We start from the raw sequence: 20,468 nt of genomic DNA, 5'->3' as shown, positions 1-20,468 counted from the left end.
CAGAGTTTAACAGAGAGAGAACAGCAATGCTCCTGCTCTCTTGTGGTACCTACAGTCTGTGCCCTTCAGTGGTGTTCCCAAACTCAGCAAGTCCCTCACACAGGAGTGTTAGTCCATCAGACTAGTCTCCCACCCATGACCCACTATCTTGAGTTCAGTCGTAGTCGAGCCTGGACAAACAGGGAAGACAAGGCCATCCCAGCATATAAGGAAGACATCATTCCCTCCCAAGCCTGAAAGGAATCAAAGGTAAGTGAAGTAACAATAGGGACACTTACTTGCACTAGAAAGCACCTAAACGTTTTGGTTTTTTTAATTTCTGCTTCACATCTCAGGTGCACACTTTCCATGCAACTTTAATAGAAACTGCACCATTTACAAGGCAGTGTTATAAATGGGCATTGCTAACCTGTCTTGAACTAGCCTGGTGCATTTTCACACTAGCCAGCACATTTTTCTGGAGTCTATAGTACATAGATACACACAGCACTCCCTTCAGTTGTTTCTAAGACTTCATTGTCCAAGTCTCTCTCTCCATTGCTATTTGCACAAAAAATCTGAAAAGGAACAAAACCACCTGTGAGCAGAGCTAAAGGACATGGTCTGAGCTGGTGACTGATCAAAACCTAAAGCTTTCTTAGAGGAAAACATGACACAACATCAGCTAACAAGTGAGCCCTAATTATTAAACTTGCATAACTCCCCTTGTAGATATACTTGCTCCCACAAAAAATAATGTCTTTCTAGTTTTATTCATTCCCCTGCAAAGCCAGAAAAGGTCCACTGGAAGGCTAAAACTAATACTTTTGTTAAGCAAAGGAGGGGAAGTCTGAACAAATACCCAAAACCACAGAAGTATTTCCAAAGAACTGAAAAAGCGCAAATGCAAATAAACTGAAAAGTCAAATATTCTAACTCAGTCTCCCACTCATTCTTGCCAACAAAGCTTAAAGAAAATTATTTCAAGTATTTTAAAGAACTCTGCAATAACTGCATCACTGCATCATGAACACAAGTGAAGATTTTTAAGCTTTGCTGTAATTTTGCCTTTGCAAATGTATCATTTAAACATACTTAACACATTAATACATTTAAGTCCCACCTCAGCCAGATGAGCATTTCCTTAATTCCAAGGAGTTACCATCATGTTTACATGTAGAATTATGCTCCTGTGTTTGCAGAATTTTGGACTAAGCTACTGAAAATAAAGAGGTTTGAAGGAACTATTGAAAACAAACTGCTTCAGATGTAATAAAGACAAAGTCTGAACCACTGTATTGTCCCGAAATATATTTTAGAGAGTGGTTCTCACCACACTGTACAAGCAGCACATTTGACTAGTTATATGCCAAATTTGTTATCACGGACCTGAATCCATAACAGGCCATAAGAAGGGTCTAGACAGTCTTCCTTCCTTTGGTAGGAAACTATAAACATCTACATGAAGTATAGAAACAGTAACAATATTTTTATTACTTCCCCACTGAACCCCTGAATTTAACATCACAGGTTTTGCTCATCATTCAATAATCAAACTCTAAATCCCTTCACCCGAAGTTCCTGTAAAACTTCCCACTTTGTAGAGGTGTGGCACAGGGGTTTTTTTAAAGCCACATTTCTAGAGTGAATGGAAAATTCCCAGTCACTTCACAAAACATGTCAGATCAGCTCACTGTCACTCTGCAGTTTATAAAGTAGAACAGAATCAGCACTTTATTCATATCAGTAAGAAGCAAATACTTCTGCAAATACTAACAAACCTTAAAAAACTCTTCAAGCTGTTTGCTGTTATAGAGAGCAGGGATATTGGCAGAAAACTGCAACAAATCTTCAGCGCATTGCCTTCTTTCTTCTATCACAGTTTCATCAAATCGCCCTGGAATAGACACATAGATTTACAGTTTTAGAAAAAACTACACATTTATTTTGCAATAACAACTACCACAAAAAAACACCAAGACAAAAGCAACCTTCTGGAGACAACGCCCTGAGTCTATGAAAGTCATTCCAATGCTTCAGGAGAACATAGCAAATCTTCAAACTTCCTATTCTCAATTGTCCCTAGAGTCCCGTCTTCTGCAATCCACTCGGATGATGAAAGCTGGCAGCTACAACAAGAATCCTTTGCCCTCTCATCGTAAGAATATGTGAGGCAACAGTCTTGATTAGCCAAGAGACACTAACGGATGTCCAGTGTTATCTAACAATAAATGATACTTGCACAATTTGACAATATGCCACTCAGTGTCAGCCTTGATTACGGCCCAAATCCTGTAAGGAGCTGAGCAATCTTCACGTATTCTCAAGAACAACGCACAGTATGAGCAGACAGTAAATGAAGTATTGCTAAAAGCCCCCAAACAGATCCTCAATTCCAAGGTGCCATTTATGGAGGAGACAAAGTATAGGGGAGATAGTGAAGCCCTGCTACTAGGCACTGAAGCTTTCCTCTGAAGTAGTTCCATACAGACAGGGTCTCATCTCCCTGAGGTAAGCAGAGCTAGGAAGCAGCTCATTTACTAAAATGCATGACCCTTCCCTTTTCCATACCCAGCACCCAAGACATTCCAATTAGAAAAAACATATTTAAAAAACAATCCCACAGTTCACCTGAAGAGATTTGCTTCTCAGGAGAAAACCCTTGGATTGCTACCTTAAATTCACATTCTTCACAATTGCACACAACTTATTTTAGCTTTTCATATCAACATCACTTTGTTGTTGAAACAGTTACAAGTTTACAAAAGGAAAAGGGCAGAGGTTAACAGTAATAATTGGAGGAGAATGAAACAGATACTGGAACAGCTATACAGAGGGGAAAAAAAGGACTGGGAAGACAAGTTCAAGAAACAGTATTGCTGTAACAGCATGACCAGAAAAATAAGAACCACCTGTGACAGCTCTGTGGCATTAACCTTTGAAGAGGACAAAAGAAACATTGAATACAGAAGCAAAATTCATTTATACTCAGTGCAAGCAAAAAAATAATCCCAGAAGAAATTATCAAAGCAGGATTCTTTCCAGAAATTCTTCAAGTAAATAGCTCCTGCCCATGTGGTACCGGAAAAAAAGAAAATAAAACTAGAAAGACACACACATACTCACAAGATCACAAACAAAGCTTTTGGAGGTTATTTTTCCATGAAAGGAAAGGAAAGACATCATTGGGCTAATTTTCAGCTGGATCAGTTCCGTGACTTGTTCACCCTGCCCTTTCAGCTGTATAAACTTTAGCAGCCATACAAAAGAGTGAGCAATAAGCAAGCAGAAAGAAGGCAAAGGCAATGCTACCACATTGAGTGGTAACACTGAAATCAGGCTCTGTTAAACTGCACATCAAACTTCCTATGTCTTCAGAGCAACACTGGTGGTGCATTAGGGCTTTTGCTTCATTCCACACAACATAGGACATCATGAAAAAACAACCTCCCTCAGCAAAGCGCAGCAGCATAGGCCAGTTAAATGAATCTACAAAATAACATGAACACTCTTATAATGAAACAGAAAATCAATTGCAAAGAAGTAAACACCGAACAAGGCCAGAAACAGGTAACTTTTGCAAAGCAAGTAATTCTATAAGATATTTTTCCTGGTTTCCCAGGGATCTGTCTCTCCCCGATCTACTCCATCATCAAACCCCATAAAAAATAATTTCCCGCATCCACATCTTCTTAATACTTCCACTGGGCACCAGACAGGACATGTCAGGACCAGCACTGACAGGCTGACCAGCACACGTTCACTGATTGTCCAGGCAGCTGCAAATTCACGGGTATGAGCTGAGCCTGCCAGGCCCTTGGAAGCACCACAGCACACGCTCTCTTCTTACTCAGCTGCCATTTCACAGACTTCGCAGAAACGTAATTACATTTGCAACCACTTTCCCTCTCAAATTTAGCTGATATTAGTCACATGAGTAAGAAGTTTGACTTTCCGACAGCACAATTACATAAGCCTTATTTTCTTAGGAAGCTGGGCTAAAAAAAAATTTTAAAAAATACATGTTTGAACAGAGCCGTTGAAACATTAATCACTGTCACATTTTCCAGCTCATCAGCATCATGATACACTACCAGGACAACTACTTGCAGAACTAGAGGACTTTGGGGAAGGAAGAACATAATTCAGTACTGGTTTGTTCACAGACTATCTGGCACCTTGCTGGCAGTTTCATTCCCAGCCAACCCTGCCTAACTCCTTCTCCCGCTCCCTTCTTTCATACTTTCAAGCAATATTGTATTGCTCAACACTTTCGTTATCACCCTTCTCAATCAGATGTTCATAAGTGCTTAGATACCCAGCTGACTCTTCAAACATTTCTGTCAGTAAGTCTTCCTGCATCTAAATCAATGTTATTTCCACTATTCTTTACATCTCTCAGACACGTGGGAACTTCATTATAGGGAACATGTCTTTCCAGGGTTTTAGGAAGTGTCAGGTAGAATCTCTAGCATATAACAAATGCATTAACACAGTTCTGCTATTCCGCCAGCAATGATCCGTTCAAAATTTCTTACATACATGGAAACCAAATGTAAATTCCTGGAAAGAGAATCTACAATTCATTTTGTGGAGCAGATCTGAACAATAAAACACCTAGCAAGGTTTGTGTACATGATTCAGTTTCTCACAAGACTTACAACTGTACATGGCATCCAATTCTTAAATATGCTACTTCATTCGGTATTTTCAAATTCAAAAAGTATCCTTATCTGAGTTTTATATTGTGAATCATCTTCCTGACTCACTGCTAGCAAGTTATCAATATCTGGGTTTTTTTTGGTTTTGGTTGGGGTTTTTTTTGGGGGGGGGGGGGGGGGGGGTGGGGTATTTTTTATACTGGAGTACCTTTCTGCTGTTGTTAGATACAAGACATGACAAGTACAGATTTAACAGTATTTTGGTAAAATGCCATGTATAGCCAACATATGGGAATACTTAAAGTGTCCAACAAAAAAAAGTAGTTTGAAAATACTGAAGAAATTATGTTCATGCATATTAGGGTAGGAGAGTAAGCACTTCCCAGAAATAGGTATCATAATTGCTGCATAGCAATTCAGAGAAGTTTTCACAGCTGGATCTGTTAGGACATTTTACATTCCCATGTTCAAATTGGTTATGTTTTCTCTGTAAGATGAGTGGAAAAAGTTCAAGTGAAGTACAGAAAAAATGAGATTATTTCTTTTTCCCACCCATAACAAGTTTCATGCTTTGATATGAGCAGCTCTACTGTAGCAGCATAAAAGTACATGTACTTGCACATTATAATTATCAAAACCTGTGGTGTAAAATGTGCAATGCCATACAGTTCTGCAGATGTGGCAAGTCTTTGGTTGCATGAAACACGGAAGCACAGCATGACCCATTTGTTTTTAAATACATCTCAGTTCTCCACACCATCTCCTGAAACTCTGAATGCTGCACTTGAGATTCTGCTCAGGTTTAATACTTCTACTACAACTAAGTTCAACTGTCAGAACCACCAGCGCTCATTTTGTGAAGTGTACTCTCCACAAAACAATATGTATACATTATTTAAAACACACATACCCACCCACCCCCCCCATCAACAAGTTGCCAGCAACTACTGGCAATGCTAATTAGTAACTAGCTTAAAAGCTGCCATAAGTGGAACATCACTGCAGGGAAGAAACACTGCAAAAATGCTCCATTAAAAATAGAGATGCGCCTTGCAGCTTACCACTAACTGAATGAGACTGAACACGTTTGTCAAAAACTCAAAATCTACTAAGATTACATTTTTCCTCTAGTACAAAAAATACTAGGACTGATCTGAAGATAAATGCTTTCAATTAAAATAAAACACACAGCACTTAATAGATCTATAAGTGAGAGGGAAGGATACACAGTAAAATTTTAAGCTTTAAATAGAAAAATAATTCTTAAATTAAGAGTCAGACATTTCTGTTCCTTTCAGCTATATACCAGCCATTTAAAATTTGTTTTTACATTACTTCCTCTTTCCTGTATTCTTCCCTGGCTCAGCTTCATTCAAATGTATTGGGGTTTGTTTTGGTTTAGTTTTAATTTCAAAGACCTTTTTTGTAAATAACTACATTGAATGTTTCTGTAGATTTCCTTCTCTTACAATGTACATTGCAGTCACTTTTGTTCACCATATACAATAGAAGAAGGATGTCTTTCAGAAGGGATTTCACTCAATTCTTCCCTTGATTACAGAGCTAGTGTAAAAACAGCTGATTTGCATTTCTGGCAATTTAAAGTTTTTAAGTTATTAGAAGCCCGTATTCTCTTCCACTCTGATTTTCTTTTTTTCTTTAACCCTCTCTTTCCTCCCCTATGAATAGCTACCCTATCTTCTACCTGAAATTAAATTATGCTTTGCAAATATTAGCTTTGTAAGTAATTTGTCCAGTGAGCAATCTACTCTGTAAATCAGATATAAAATGATCTCAGGATGAAACTAATACTACATTCTCTATTTAACCATTAGTGTACAAATTCTAACATAGCACCGAAACTTACCCCACTTCCAACTTCATAAATAAGCAAAAATAAAATTACATAAAAGTTGGATACAATTTAGCTGATGTGAAAGACAATTTAAACTAGGAATTTTACCGAGCTCTGCGCAGAGAACCATGAAAACTGCATCAGAGTCCAGCTTCCTTGCCTCTCACTTAGCTGGTCCAAATAACAAGGGGTTAAGTCAAGGGCTCCCCTAAAGATGTAGGAGCAGACTGGACCTGGGTTATAAATTAACTTCAACTTGTTCAAAGTTGATTATGTTAGTGTATTCTTTAAAGCATCTCAGTGACATGCCTACATGCAGTAGTCATCAAAAACAAACACTAAGTAGCAAAAATTACAAGTGGCAGTATTTGGTTCTGAAACACTGAAAGGAAAATTTGGGCTTTCCAGGCTGAGGTTTTGTCTCCAGGGGAGTTTCATGCAGTTTCTCCAGCACTCAAGGCAAAGGAGGGCCTGCAAATACCGCTACAGAACTATAACCCCGGGCAGTATTATAGTGCTGTCACACAAAGTGGTGGAAAAAAGGCTGACTAAGCAACCTCAGTTTTGGAACTTTCCAAACTGACAGGCTTGACTATCCCAAAGTAATAGTAAACACCAAAAAGCACGTGCCAAAAAGCATAATACACCAAAAAAAGTAGAATATAAAAAAAAAAAAAAACCAAAACACTACAACAACAACAAACCATCACCACACAACAACAACAAAAAACCTAAAAATGCAGAAAAAAAACAAAAAAATGCTAGGGCACACAAAATCGCACAAAAGCTTATGCCAAGAGCATGCAAAAACGCTAAAAATGTTTTTGCACATTCTTCCATGTGAAGCATGTGGTAGATACATGCCAAAAAAACAGAAAAGCATACCACACACTAAAACTCACTAAAATTGTGGCACAGGAGAATAACATGCAAAAGCATGCAATAGACGCATGCCAAAGAATGCAAAACATAGGCTGGATGCTAAAACATGCTAACGCAAGACAAAGAGAAAAAATGGGGGGAAAATACACTCTAGATATATGCCCAACAGGGCTAAAACTGCTAAAAATGCTACGCACGAAACCTGCAAAAATTGGAGCTAGATGCATGCCAAAACACACCAAACAGTGGCTGGATGCTAAAACATGCACAACACATGGAAAAAACATGCAAGAACATGTATGACAATAAACATGAAAAACAGGCACAGTGCATGGAAAACATGCAAATACACACATAAGCATGCTCTACATGCATACCAAAAACCACCAAACATGCTGAACATTAAAAATGCTAAAATAATGTGGAAAAAAAACCACAAAAAAGCATGTAGTAGCAGGCTGAAAAAGAAAAGGTAAAACCCATGCTGGATGCTAAAAACACTTAAAAGCATGTCATGGATGCACAGCAAAAAAAATGCTGCGTGTTGTATATTTAAAAATCCACCAAAACATTAGAAACAACATGGCAATAAAAACAACACCGCAACGATGCCTCAAACAAATAAACAAAAAAAATCAAAAAAGGTGCAAAAATCTTGGCAAAAAAAAGAGCGCATGGGAGATGCATGACAAAAAACACCAAACATGTTGGATGCTCAAAACACCATGGCAGCAATGCAAAACACGGCGTAGCAACACTTGAACAAAAACCCACACCAAGAAAACATGCAAAATCCACACCAGAATCCTTGCCAAAAAAAGAGCACATGGTAGATGCATTCAAAAAAATGCCAAACAGGCTGGACACTAAACACCACGCAAGGTGCATACAAAAATGGTAAAAACAGGCTGAATGCTTAACAAAAAAAAAAAAAAAAAAAACACAAAAAACAACAAAAAAACCACAACACACACCACCACCAGCACACTAAAACAACTTGTAAACACCACAGAAAGGCCTTAATAACCCCAAAACACGTTAGACACTGAAAAGCCTGCCCAAAAACCACACCAAAAAAAAGAACACATGGTAGACTCATGAAAAAAAAAAAAAAAAAAAAAAAAAAAAAGCCAAACACCTCAGAAGCTTAAAAACCCATTAAAATGCCCAATAATTGCATGTGGTAGAAGCATGCTAAAAAAACCACCAAGCATACTGGACAGAAAAAAATGCTGAATAACCCTTGAAAACCCACTGAAAATCATGCAGTACATGTACACACAAAAATACCACCAAAGAAATCCTGGACAGAAATAACATCTTAGCCACACCCTAGGAACTAAAACCACACCTAAAAATACCCCAAATCCACACAAGAAACCTTGCCAAAGAAGAGAGCACGTGGTAGATGCATGCCAGAAAACACCAAACATGCTAGACACTAAACACCATGCAAAGACCATATAAAAAAAAACATAACACAGGCTGGATACTAAAAAAAAAAAAAAAAAAAACAACAAAAAAAACACAAAAACAAAAAACACAAACACAAGAACAACTTGTAAACTCCATAGAAATGCCTTAGTAACCCCAAAAACACCTCAAACCAAAAAAAGTCCACCAAAAACGCTTTAGATGCCTGCCAAAAAACACATCAAAAAGAGCAGGTGGTAGACTTATGGCAAAAAAACACCAAACATGTTGGATGCTTAAAAATCCATTAAAATGCCCAATAATTGCACACGGTAGCTGCATGCAAGGAAATGTCAAACACATGTTGGACACTTAAAAAAAAAACACACAGTAAAGAGCAGCACCAAACCCATTCTGCACAGTTAGCAATACCTTAGAAATGCCTCAGAAACACTCACAAAGCACACGGTAGATGCATGCCAAACAAACACCAAACATGCTGGACACACTAAAAAAAATGCCTAAAATCCCACTGAAAATGATACGGTATATGCATGAAAAAAGCTATACCTAAGAAATGCTGGACACAAAAAAAACCAACCCAGCCAACAAACCACACCACAGCAATGCCTTAGGAACCAAAAAGCATGCCAAAAGCAGCACAGAATTCACACGAGCAACCTTGCCAAAGAAGAGAGCACATAGTAGATGTTTGCCAGAAAACACCAAACATGCTGGATGCTCAAAACCACACAAGGTACATACAAAAAAAAAAACCAAACCGCAAAACACCAGCCACAGGCTGGATGCTTAAAAGAAAAACCGTACTTGTAAACACTATGGAAATGCCTTGGTAGCCCCAAAAACATGTTAGAGACTGAAAAGCCTGCCAAAAACCACACCAAAAAAGAGCATATGGTAGATGCACACCAAAAAGCACCAAACACATTTTGGACTGTCAGCAAAACCTTAGAAATGCCTTAGAAACCCTCAAAAAGTAAGTGGTAGATGCAGGCCAAAAAAAGGCCAAACATGCTGGACACTTATAAACCTGCAGAAAATCGTGTGGTATATGCACACGAAAAAAACACCGAAGAAATCCTGGACACAAAGACTACCATAGCCATGCCTTAAGAACCAGAAAGCACAACAAAAAAAAAATGCTTAAAATCCACATCAGAAACCTTGCCCAGGAAAAAAAATAAAATAATTAAAAAAAAGAGCACGTGGGAGATGCATGCCAAAACACACCAAACACCACATTAGGTGCACACCAGAAAAAAGCATAAACACAGGCCAGATGCTTTAAAAAGAACAATACAGTACAACAACTTACAAATGCCACAGAAATGCCTTAGTAACCCCAAAAGCACTTCAGAAACCAAAAAGCTCACCCAAAACCAAACCAAGAGCGCATGGTAGATGCATGCAAAGAGATGCCGAACACTTGCTGGACATCCTAAAAAAAGTTAAAATGCTTGGAAAAAGGCTCCAAAGCACATGGTAGATGCACACCATGAAGCACCAAACCCATTCCGGACAGTTAACACCACCTTAGAAATGTCTAAGAAACATTCACAAAGCACGTGGTAGATACATGCAAAAAAGACACCGAACTGCTAGACACATTGAAAAATGCTTAAAAACCCATTGCATACTGTGTGATATATATGCATACCAAAAAAACAGCAACAGTTTGTGCTGAACACAAAGAACATGTGCTAAAAGAAAAAGAAAAAAAAAAAAGAGCCCACCATTTATTTTATAAACACAACACACTACTAAAAAAAGTGTGGTAGGTAGAGTTCTATATGGAGTTATACCACTTCACTGAAAGTCCACCTATAGCTCCTTCACGATGACATATACATCAAGATTAAGTTAAGATCTTTGGCTTTTAAGGAGCTAATGACTTTTTGCCATGTATTTCTCATGTAGAGTCACAATCCTCTTACAGGTTGTTTTGGTGAAATAGTTAACTGCTATATGTCAAACTGATCTCAAAAGCCTAGCTAGATAGAATTGATCATTACAATCAAATTCCTAAAACAAAAAATTATTTTCTGCACCAACCACTTGATATTTTACTATAACTCCTCACTAAAAATCAGACAGCTCACATATGAAAATCTTTGTTCATTGTTCAATTGCTGTTCACAAAGCTAATACAGATTTTATGCTCCTGAAAACAGGGAATGTATGTTGTAAAGATACAGAACATATACATCAATAAATATTTGAGCTAATATCTCTAACATGGAAGCAAGGACATAACCACCCCTGTTCAAAAAAAAAAATAGAAGTATCAAGCTATGATTACCTACAAGTAAGACACAACAAACCAAAAAGTTGAATAGTAAAAAGCACACAGAAGAGTCCCATGCAGCTGCACAATGATATATTTATAGATACTGAGTTATCAAAGAATTTCAGCAAGTGAGGAAGAAATTATGCTTACCAAATACTATCGCTTTGGCAAAAGGTGGAAAGAGTTCTGTATGTCTGCATAGGTTTTTATGAATTTGCCAGAGATCTTTGTGCAGTTTCTTAAAGTCACTGTATCTCTTCCAAACGACTATCTGAAGCAGAGAAAGGGGAGAGAAGTATTAGTGCGTTCATTGTTCACACTGCATCACACCACAAATGCATTTTTTTAAGCAAATCGGACAACTACCTTCAGGAAATACATTTAACAAAAATATATAATCTGAACCATCAACTGTAACACCCATTAAAAAATGGTCATTTTCTGCCCCCAATCCCATTTTGGCTAACAAGACTATAGTGCATAGAAAAAAATATTAAGTAAAAGCTGAAACAAGGAAACAGAGAGGGCAAAGGCAGAACGGTTTCAGTCACACTAGATCCAGAGCTACATGGGGAGCCACTAAGAGAAGAAAAAATGCCGTAGTAGTGTTGCACTATCCAACGCTCAACAGCATGCTGTGCTTGGCACAGCTGCAGGTATGGGGAAGAGACACAACAGCAAAAGAGAAAATGAGGTAAGAGAAATCAATACAAATAAGGGATTCTTAAGGACAGCACATTAAGCTCCCAGGACTACAAACCAGCCCATGATTTATATAAAATGCTAATCAGGTGTAAATGCAAGCTCACATTTTAAATGGTTTATTACTACTAATGCTGATCAAAAATTGAGTATGTTCTTTTGCAATCTAGACAAAATCTCCAACTTCAGGAATGCAAAGAGAGCATTGGTTCATTACACCAGCTTTTCCTGATCCATTCTTTCTGGAAGGAAGTAGTCATCTCCCAGCCAGGTACCTACCTTATCCTTCTTCCACCTCATTCTTTTTATTTTTTCCATTCAAGAAAGGAGGAGAACCCAATAGGAAAATCAGGCTAGGGAAAGAACTGAGCAACTGCTAACAGGTTTGCTATCAGGATGAAAAAACAAACATAGACATTTTATATCTTGGCCTCGTTTTTGGTCAGACTCACTAAGCCATCATAATAAGCCTCAACAGTAACGTAAAATGATTACAGTAGAACAGGATGGGGGAGGGGAGAGAGAAGAGACTGCAATGAATTCAGCAGTTGATTCCAATGTTCCATCAGCCAACCATCTCAATTAACTTATACAACTAACCATAATTTAAAAGATTCCAAATATTTCTGACTGATTTAATAGGTTGCCTTCTCATGAGTGATCATAACTGAAAAATTACTTTTTTCAAGCAAACCAGATTTAGAGCTAAGTAAAAGGTTTAATTGTAGAAGGATTTTTTTTGTTGTTTTGTTGGAGTTTTGGAGGGGTTTTGTTTGTGTTTTTTAAAATTATTTCTTGAGCAGTGTGCATATAGAACATAAAAAATTTTAAGACAGTGAAGTCTTGAAACATTAAGTTACTGTATTGTCAGTACTTAGAGACTTTGTGAAAAGCTGCCAGAAAATAAGAGCATGAGACTAAAAAACGATTCCACTAAAAAACTACCATTTTTTACTGCTGCAAGTGATCTCCTGATAGCCAAGAGGAAAAAAATAAATATCCATAAGTAGCCTGCACAGCAAAAGCAGTCAAGGTCATCCTAAAACATTTCTCACAAGCTCACGGAAATCATGCCTTTGCATGCATGTGGCTCAGCAAAGTTAGCAAAGTTCCCACTCTAACACACTCATTAGAAATCAGATTTGGAGGAAAGACACGTTGTACTTTGAGGCCCAACGAAGCACAGCAAGTATATCATAAAACATATGTTAGACTTGTAATGCAATAAGGTGCTTGTCACGGCTAGAGCCAGTAGATCTCTATTAATTCACGCAACTCATCTGTTCCACAATGAATAACCCTTTCTCCTCCCTGAATAAGAGAAAAAAACGACAAGACTACCCTAGATACAATTGCCTCACACTCCATGTTGCCACCATCAATCCCCAGAAGCAAGGAAATTAAAGTTAAGTCTGCCAGCCTTTATGTATCTATTAACTCCTCCACATACAACTTCATGTTAACTTCTTTCAACCTTTTGAGAAGAAAGCCCTTACAAGGTTATCTTCCTTCCTGTCCCAGCAACAACAGTTGAGGTTCTCCTGAATTGTAATTGGCTGCAGTAGGAGAAATGTATTAAAGGCTTGTATCCCAAAGGGCAGTTAAAAGAGGTGACAAAACTGGCAAGTAGAGTTGAGGTCACAGTACACAGCCTTACGTACAGTTGTACATATGTAATGTATGTATTAACATCACAGCAGTGACATTAAAAGAGACTTCTCACTGAGTAGGCAGGCACAGCTAAGTGGTCCTACACGGGTGCAGCAAGGGAATTGCATGAGACGGATCATAAAGCAACAGGGTGGTTGTGTGCACAAAATTTTGTCTATTGAATTTCTAATTGAGCATTCTGGAAAACTGAGGTATTCTTTTGCTATCACAGGAAGCCAGCATAACAGAACAGCTCTCAATATACGTGATTTTCTGACTACAATTCACCATCATGGCAACTACCATCTAGGATATTCCTTTTAATAACTAGGTACTTTCAGATGCTTGCTTATAAAAGAATCACACCACACCTAACATGTTATCCCATGCAAAATAATTAATTTGATAGAATGAAGGGTGGAAAAGGGCAATCATCAAGTTCATAGCACATTTATGTCTTCTTGCAGACTAGAGTTTGTGGAATCCTGCATGGCTAACCTACAGCCACAGATCAAAGCAACAACCAAAGCATATGACTAAAAGACACAGTTTTGCTATTGTTTCAAAACTACTTAACATATATTCATGCAATACTCTAGCTGAAAGACACTTACAATATATTTTTCTGATGAATGGCTCATCAACAGCTGCTATAAAGTGTTTTTCCCACAAATGAAGATTAAGGTAATGGTAGAATGTGCTCATGAATAGGTTCAATTCAGGAGTCTCCCTGGAAAAGGTGAACATCAAGCTACAAACTACAGTAATGCAGTTCTAAAACTAGATCCATGATCATCTATGATTCTGACAGGATATTTTAATCTTATAGAGATTAAAAAAAATGCAAAAAGCATGAATGCTCATGTTTGTCTGAGTCTCAAGATTTCAAAGAAGGATGCAACAAAGGGATGTTAGGTGTATTAGCCAATTCTCACCTCTGCCAAGCCACTAATCAGTAACTCATGTTTGACCACACAGAGATGCAATGAATTCATTTATGGGCTCTTCTTTCATCAACTATCCAGGTTCTCCTCAACTGTAGTAAGAGACTGCACCAGAAATTGAACATATGCATATGTTACATAATGTCTGAAAAACCATAAGGTTGTGCTTTTGAAGGAAGATTTTGCACGTACATAGTAAAATAGTATCAATGTCAAGTCATCAGTCCAGAAGAAATCAAGAGGGAAAAATAAGTTTTTCAATCTAAACAAAAAAAAAAAACAAACAAACAAAAAAAAACACAAACCCAAAACCACCACACCATAACCCATACAGAAGTGATGTATTTTTTTGTCTCAATAGAATGGTTCCTGGCAGTCTTTTGAGGTATTAAAGAGGCACAAGAATACAGCAGAACCTTATTCAAAGCCTTTTGGGAAGAGGCAGAATAAGCAATTTTAAAGTTTTATCAAAGTGTATCACTGGAAAATACTTAAGGAGCCTCAGAGAGAGAGACATAATATATGACTTACAGCCTAATCTCTCTCAACTGCTCCTACGCTCCTTCATTTTCTCTCTTCACTAATAGACAGTAATGATGTAGGCTTTTCAGTGAAGTATTGGTTAAAGAGGAAAAGAGTACCTACAGCTGAGACCTAAGACTTGGATTGTGGACTGATCTCTAATTTTTCCAGTAGGAGTTAAGTAACCATCAATTTGCCAATTCCAGCCCTGAGAAAAGAGCTTGCAAAGTTATCAAAGCAGTTTCGTCATCAAAAGACACTTTACTCCCTAAGACTTTGTTTCAAGTCACAATTCATCACTGAGGGCAGAACTGCAACAAGTTACACTAGCCACTGTTTTCAACTATGAAAGCTAAAGACAAATGGAAACATACAAAAAACCTGTTTGCTCTATTGCAATGACAAAACAGACAGAAATTGCTAAATTACATCAAAGATGCTTCAAAAGGCATAGTATGATACACAAAGACATTTGCACAAGTTTAAACTGTTACCTCCTGGACATCCTCTGGATTTTTTCTTGAAACAATCTGAAAAGCAAAACAAAAAAAACATGTAAGCGCTTGGATTTTCAGTTTGGAAGTTAAAGAGTAACATCAATGATTTGTTGCTGAAGAGAAAAATCTGGAAAAAGGCAAATAGTTGCATGTTCCTCAGAAATGTTTTCATTTAGTTTCAGAGAAGTCTAATATCCAAATACAACATGGTGAGGTATTTTAGCAGCAGAGTCAATCGCTGTGATTAGAAATAAAGACATACATTTTTGGCAAATTGGTACAGAAGGCATCTCACAAAACAAAGCTACATAGAGCACTTCCCCATCATCTTTCCAGTCTCTTCCCATTAATTCATATTAGGGCCCCATTACTCCCAATAAGCGGAGCTAATTAAGGCTACTTGGCTTAATATAAGCTGCACACAACTTCACTGTGAATGTGAGGCTTTGCATTTACTAAGACAGTATTTCTACTTTACTTACAACCATCAATGCGCGCACACGTCTGACTCTATCCTTGGGTATTTGTTTTCCTTAAACACTCTTTGCCTAATTAATTATAAATGACTTCGTCCAGAGGAAAATTGCAATGAAAACGAGGCTTGGCTACACACCATAAAGCTGCCTGTATTTTGTCAGGGTTTTTTTCTTTAAATAAATATTGATCACAAAAGCCTTCGCAATCCAAGTTCTGTACTGGGGCTTATAAACAGCAGTAAGAGCATATCCACATAAACAAACAAATCAAATAAAGACATCTTTAATTCATAACTGCAATTATCTTGTGGAAGTCAGTATATCCTTCATTATAACTCAGCCAAAGCTGTTTAACAAAATAATTAGCCTATTGTTAGCTAAAGCAAAGTAGGGCATTCTCAATCCAAACTGAGACTATCCACACACTGACACACCGCAGAATAATTAATGCTGTGAATAGGTGATGCATATAGGCAAGTGCAAGAAGTCCACACTACTTGCACCCCAGAGACTAAAACACCATCCCGTTGTACCACAAGCACCACATAGCTGTTGCTCTAAGATGGAAGTCACTGAATGTTCACTTTCCTCTTGCCAAGTGACAATAACATACCCTTCATGCTCCCCACAAACTAGCTCTCTTCCTCCCTTTCATTTTTGAAGAATCCTTGCCAAAGCCTCCCAGATTTCGTAACATTAGCTTACTACACAGCCCAGCCACTGTACTCTTTCACACATTTTGGAGGAGACAAAACAGAAAAGAGAAGTGTCACCTCCTCCAGCAATCTCCCAAAAGACCTAAAACATTTTCCTTCACAAGTCTTTCTCTCACCTTGCACATCAAAGTCCTCTTCTTCCAGCGTAGTCTACATTGATAAAACCTTCCTCAACTTTTCCTCACTCTTGAGTAATCTAACATTTGGCAACTTTACCAAATTTTAACCTTGGCAGCTGTTGCTCCTTCATTCGCTACCAGGCAGTTCATATGTACAATTGGTGAAATATTTCTAACCTTCTTTTCTAATAGCTGGCGTACTTGATGTAAGGAGCCTGTAGAGCTGGGGGAAGAAGCTATCATAGGCATGGCTACACATCAGAGAAGAACACCAAAGGGCACACACCAACTGCTTTGCTTTGCAGTTCACCTTTAGTTAAAGCCTTGCAACAGTTTTGGCAGCTAGGTAAGTTACCAGATGGGCAGAAGGAGACCCAGAGAGATGAGTAATTACCCAGCCAGTTAGTAAGAATCTGGAATAAAACCCAGAGGCCCTGTTTCACACTTGTTCTAATGTTACATCGCCTTCTATATCTACCAGCCATGCCAACTTTAAGTCAGTACGTAGTAATTTATGTGTTGTCCTACTTTGTTCTTCATATCCTTTTCTGAAGGTCAACCTCAGAAGAGGTCTGCCCCTTCAATCCAACCTACAATCAACCTAGAGACTTGGCAAAGATGATCCAATCCCCAAAATTTTCAGTACACTTTTTAATCCACTTACAAGGATCAATGCAGTCAGCTCCTTCTGCAAATCTGTAATGCAAGCAACTTCAATCTATTTTTTTTAAATATCATTAGGATACCCACCAATGAGCTAAGCAATGCATAATTACTGTGTTAGGCTCCAAAACCAGAGATCCTACAAGGATCCTCACCATCAAAGTATTTCAAATTATCCTGTTCCTTGTCTGACCTGCAGATATCCAACATAACTAATTCGAATTTTAATTATCATTAATAATTGTAATCTTCTAAATTATCTGAACTTATTAGTGGCCTATATTTTCAGATATCATTAAAGAATGCTCCTCATATCACAACTTGCTGATATGTCTTTCTGTTCTTTAACCTTTGGAAATGGATATAAAAAAAGCCAATATGCATTTAATCTTGTCGGCACTTACAATTATTTCACAATTTACAAGGAAATAAAATATATATTCTCTGTTATTAAAAAAAAAAAAACAAACAACGCTTTAAGAAAAAGCTGCCACAAGGATAGACTACCTTAGCACTCAGAAGAGACTGCATGGGTAGTTGTGCCTCTGAGTCAGATGTTTAGGACACACTAAACAAGTGCTTTCTCATCCATTATTATTACTCTATGATTATGTTGGAACAGAAAGTTCCTTTAACTTCGTTTCACAAAGGATTCACTCATACACCACCGAAAGGAACCAAAAACCTCCACTAGTACATACTGAGTACCCTAGATCTCAGCCAGAAGGGTATTCAACACAACGGGAAGATCCACCTCACTTTTTTCCTGGCAGTCCCCCAAAATAGCTGAGCATCAGATCAGCAAATACAGCTGTAGTGCTGTGATTTCAACCATGGAGCCAGATCACTGCAGGAACAGGAGGGAAGAATAGGAGGAGAGAAAAAGGGAGGGTAACAGATATGTAACATTGAATTATTTTTAAATCATTTTGTTCAGCATCTAATTCTCCAAATCCTCACTTCAAGTACTATGTAACAGATTACCAGATAGAGCCCTACTGAAACAAAATTATTTATATACTTCTACATTTGTGAATCCAAAGCATCCTTTGTTGCATAAAAGAGAAATATTTTTTCACTTTGAGAATTTTAGATATCAAAACACACTGAAAAAATAGTGATCTCTGGTTAACTCAGTTTAATTTGGACAGGTCACAGACTTACCAGCTCCTTGCTCTCCACTAAATCACATGCAGTCAGCACACTGCCTGATTCTGCACTGCCTCACTTGGAAAAGCACCAGAGCATCTACAACTTACGGGACATGGAGAAAGACTGACATTCCCCACTAGATAGCCACAACTTGCTTTTGAACAATTCTGCATAAACCAGAGCATCACAAAGTATTTTAACTGGCTTTATCCAATATGAACAAAGTCACCAGAGTAAAATAAGCAGAAGTCTTGGCTCATTCCTATTACTCCCTATTGCACTGACACAACTTTTTAAAACACACACACAGACTTAGCCCATCATGAGCTACTGCAGAGAGATGTGATGGCACTGTTTTCTTCCTTGCCTCTATCTCAGGAAAGGCCTTTTAGATTAAATCACCATAGGGAAAAACAACTCTTTTTTTCCTCTTAACAAATATTACATTGTATTGGACTAAAACCAATGTTTTAAACACATCCCATATTTGTGTCCAGTGGACCTCTATACAAATATCTGTCAAAAAAGAATAATAAAAAAAATTTTTAATTTTACAAGTCACACAAAGTCATCATAGTCAAACAGCCTAAACACTACAATATATATACATATACAGAATGCTGTAATCTTTGAATTAAGGGAAGAGTGCATATAAACATATGTTGCTCTCATGGGCAGAATGTCTACGGCTGCAGTAACTACAAGATCAGAGGTCATTTAAATAAAGTCTGCCCCTCTGTGACACTTTCTGAAGCTCTCAATATATCCCACCACACCTGCGACGACCTGAACTCCCACTCCTCTTGCACCTATCTCCACATATTTACTTACTCCCCTCCCTTTTTGGCTTAAGTAGGAAAGCAGAGGAGAAAAGAAAGCAAGACATTTCCCTAGGGGAACAGAAGGAGCTTTCAGCAAAACTAGCACCAAGTCAGCACTCCCGATACCCAGTTATCTGCTTCGGCTTTCCTTCTTCTCCTTCTAGGCCTCTCTGATTCACCCAGACCCTCTGCCTAAATGGGGTTGAACCCTAGGCACACGCATCCCTTCAGAAAGGGGCTGTCTAAGTATTCTTCAACTCAAACAGCTCTGCGCTTCCAACGTGGGAGTGCTGTACCTACATACTCCGCTCCCTCGTTTTTCCCCCCAGAGCTGACTGCACTGTGGGGCAGGCGGGAAGACAGAGCAACTCAACCGTAACCTATCCGAGAGATTTGGGGTAGAAGAGAAAGAAAAAGAAAGGAAGAAAGAAAGAGTTGCTTGTTTTTAAGCTATTCTCATACGCCCTGCAACGAACAGGGAAGAATTTGGCAGTTAACCGCAAAGCGCGTTTGAGGCAATTAACGACGTTGTGTGAAGCTACAAGTTTGCAGGAGGTGACCGAGGCTCAGCTCGGGAGAGGCCGCCGTCTGCGAGCCCTTCCCTCCCGCCCACCCGTGTCCCTGAGAGGGGTCTCCACGTCGCGACCGGCCTGATCCGCGCAGGGCACGCCAGGATCCCCATCGGCAGCCCAGCCGCAGGCTCTATTCCGCACACAGCGCCGGCTTTAAAGTCCAAATAAGAGGTAGGCCGAGACCGGGGACCTGAGGAGGCGAGGGGCAGGGCGGCGGCCCGCGGCGCCCCGGGCAGCCGGCACGGAGGAGGCCGGGGCCGGGGCCGGGGCTCGGGCCCGGCCGGGCACTGACTCACCCGCGCCGTGACCTTGTAGACGGTGTGCCCGCGGGGGTGCCGCCGCGGCTCCGTCACCGTGTAGAAGCGGGCCAGGTCCCCGCCGCGCTCCCGCGGGCTCAGCATGCTGCCCCCCGCCGCACCGCCGCCGCGCCGGGCCCGGCTCCGACCGAGGCGGAAGCGGCGCCCAGCAACGCCCCGCCCCGCCCGGGCGGTGCCGGGGGCCTGGGCGGTGCCGGGGGCCTGGGCGGGCCGGGCCCG

At 39.2% G+C, this 20,468-nt stretch overlaps 1 protein-coding gene across 5 annotated transcripts in view; it reads right to left on the bottom strand.

Annotated features, from left to right (window-relative positions):
* Nucleotides 1–20,372, bottom strand: part of RPS6KC1 (ribosomal protein S6 kinase C1) — a 93,595-nt gene extending 73,223 nt beyond the window's left edge. For 2 of the 5 annotated variants that reach the window (XM_049833552.1, XM_049833554.1), the window contains exons 1-4: nt 20,229–20,372; nt 15,411–15,446; nt 11,249–11,369; nt 1,761–1,876 (exon numbers count right to left, since the gene is read on the bottom strand). In XM_049833552.1, the coding sequence (XP_049689509.1) occupies nt 1,761–1,876; nt 11,249–11,369; nt 15,411–15,446; nt 20,229–20,333 (378 nt within the window). In that variant the 5' untranslated portion in view covers nt 20,334–20,372. Of the gene's footprint in view, nt 1–1,760; nt 1,877–11,248; nt 11,370–14,064; nt 14,181–14,385; nt 14,500–15,410; nt 15,447–20,228 lie in introns of those variants that run through there. The other 3 variants (XM_049833555.1, XM_049833553.1, XM_049833557.1) reach the window with 3 other exon arrangements.
* Between the last annotated feature and the right edge of the window lie 96 nt (nt 20,373–20,468).

The sequence above is a fragment of the Accipiter gentilis genome, chromosome 30 (genome assembly GCF_929443795.1).
Source record: "Accipiter gentilis chromosome 30, bAccGen1.1, whole genome shotgun sequence".
Lineage (NCBI taxonomy): Eukaryota > Metazoa > Chordata > Aves > Accipitriformes > Accipitridae > Astur > Astur gentilis.
This window is presented reverse-complemented; position numbering and strand designations above follow the sequence as displayed.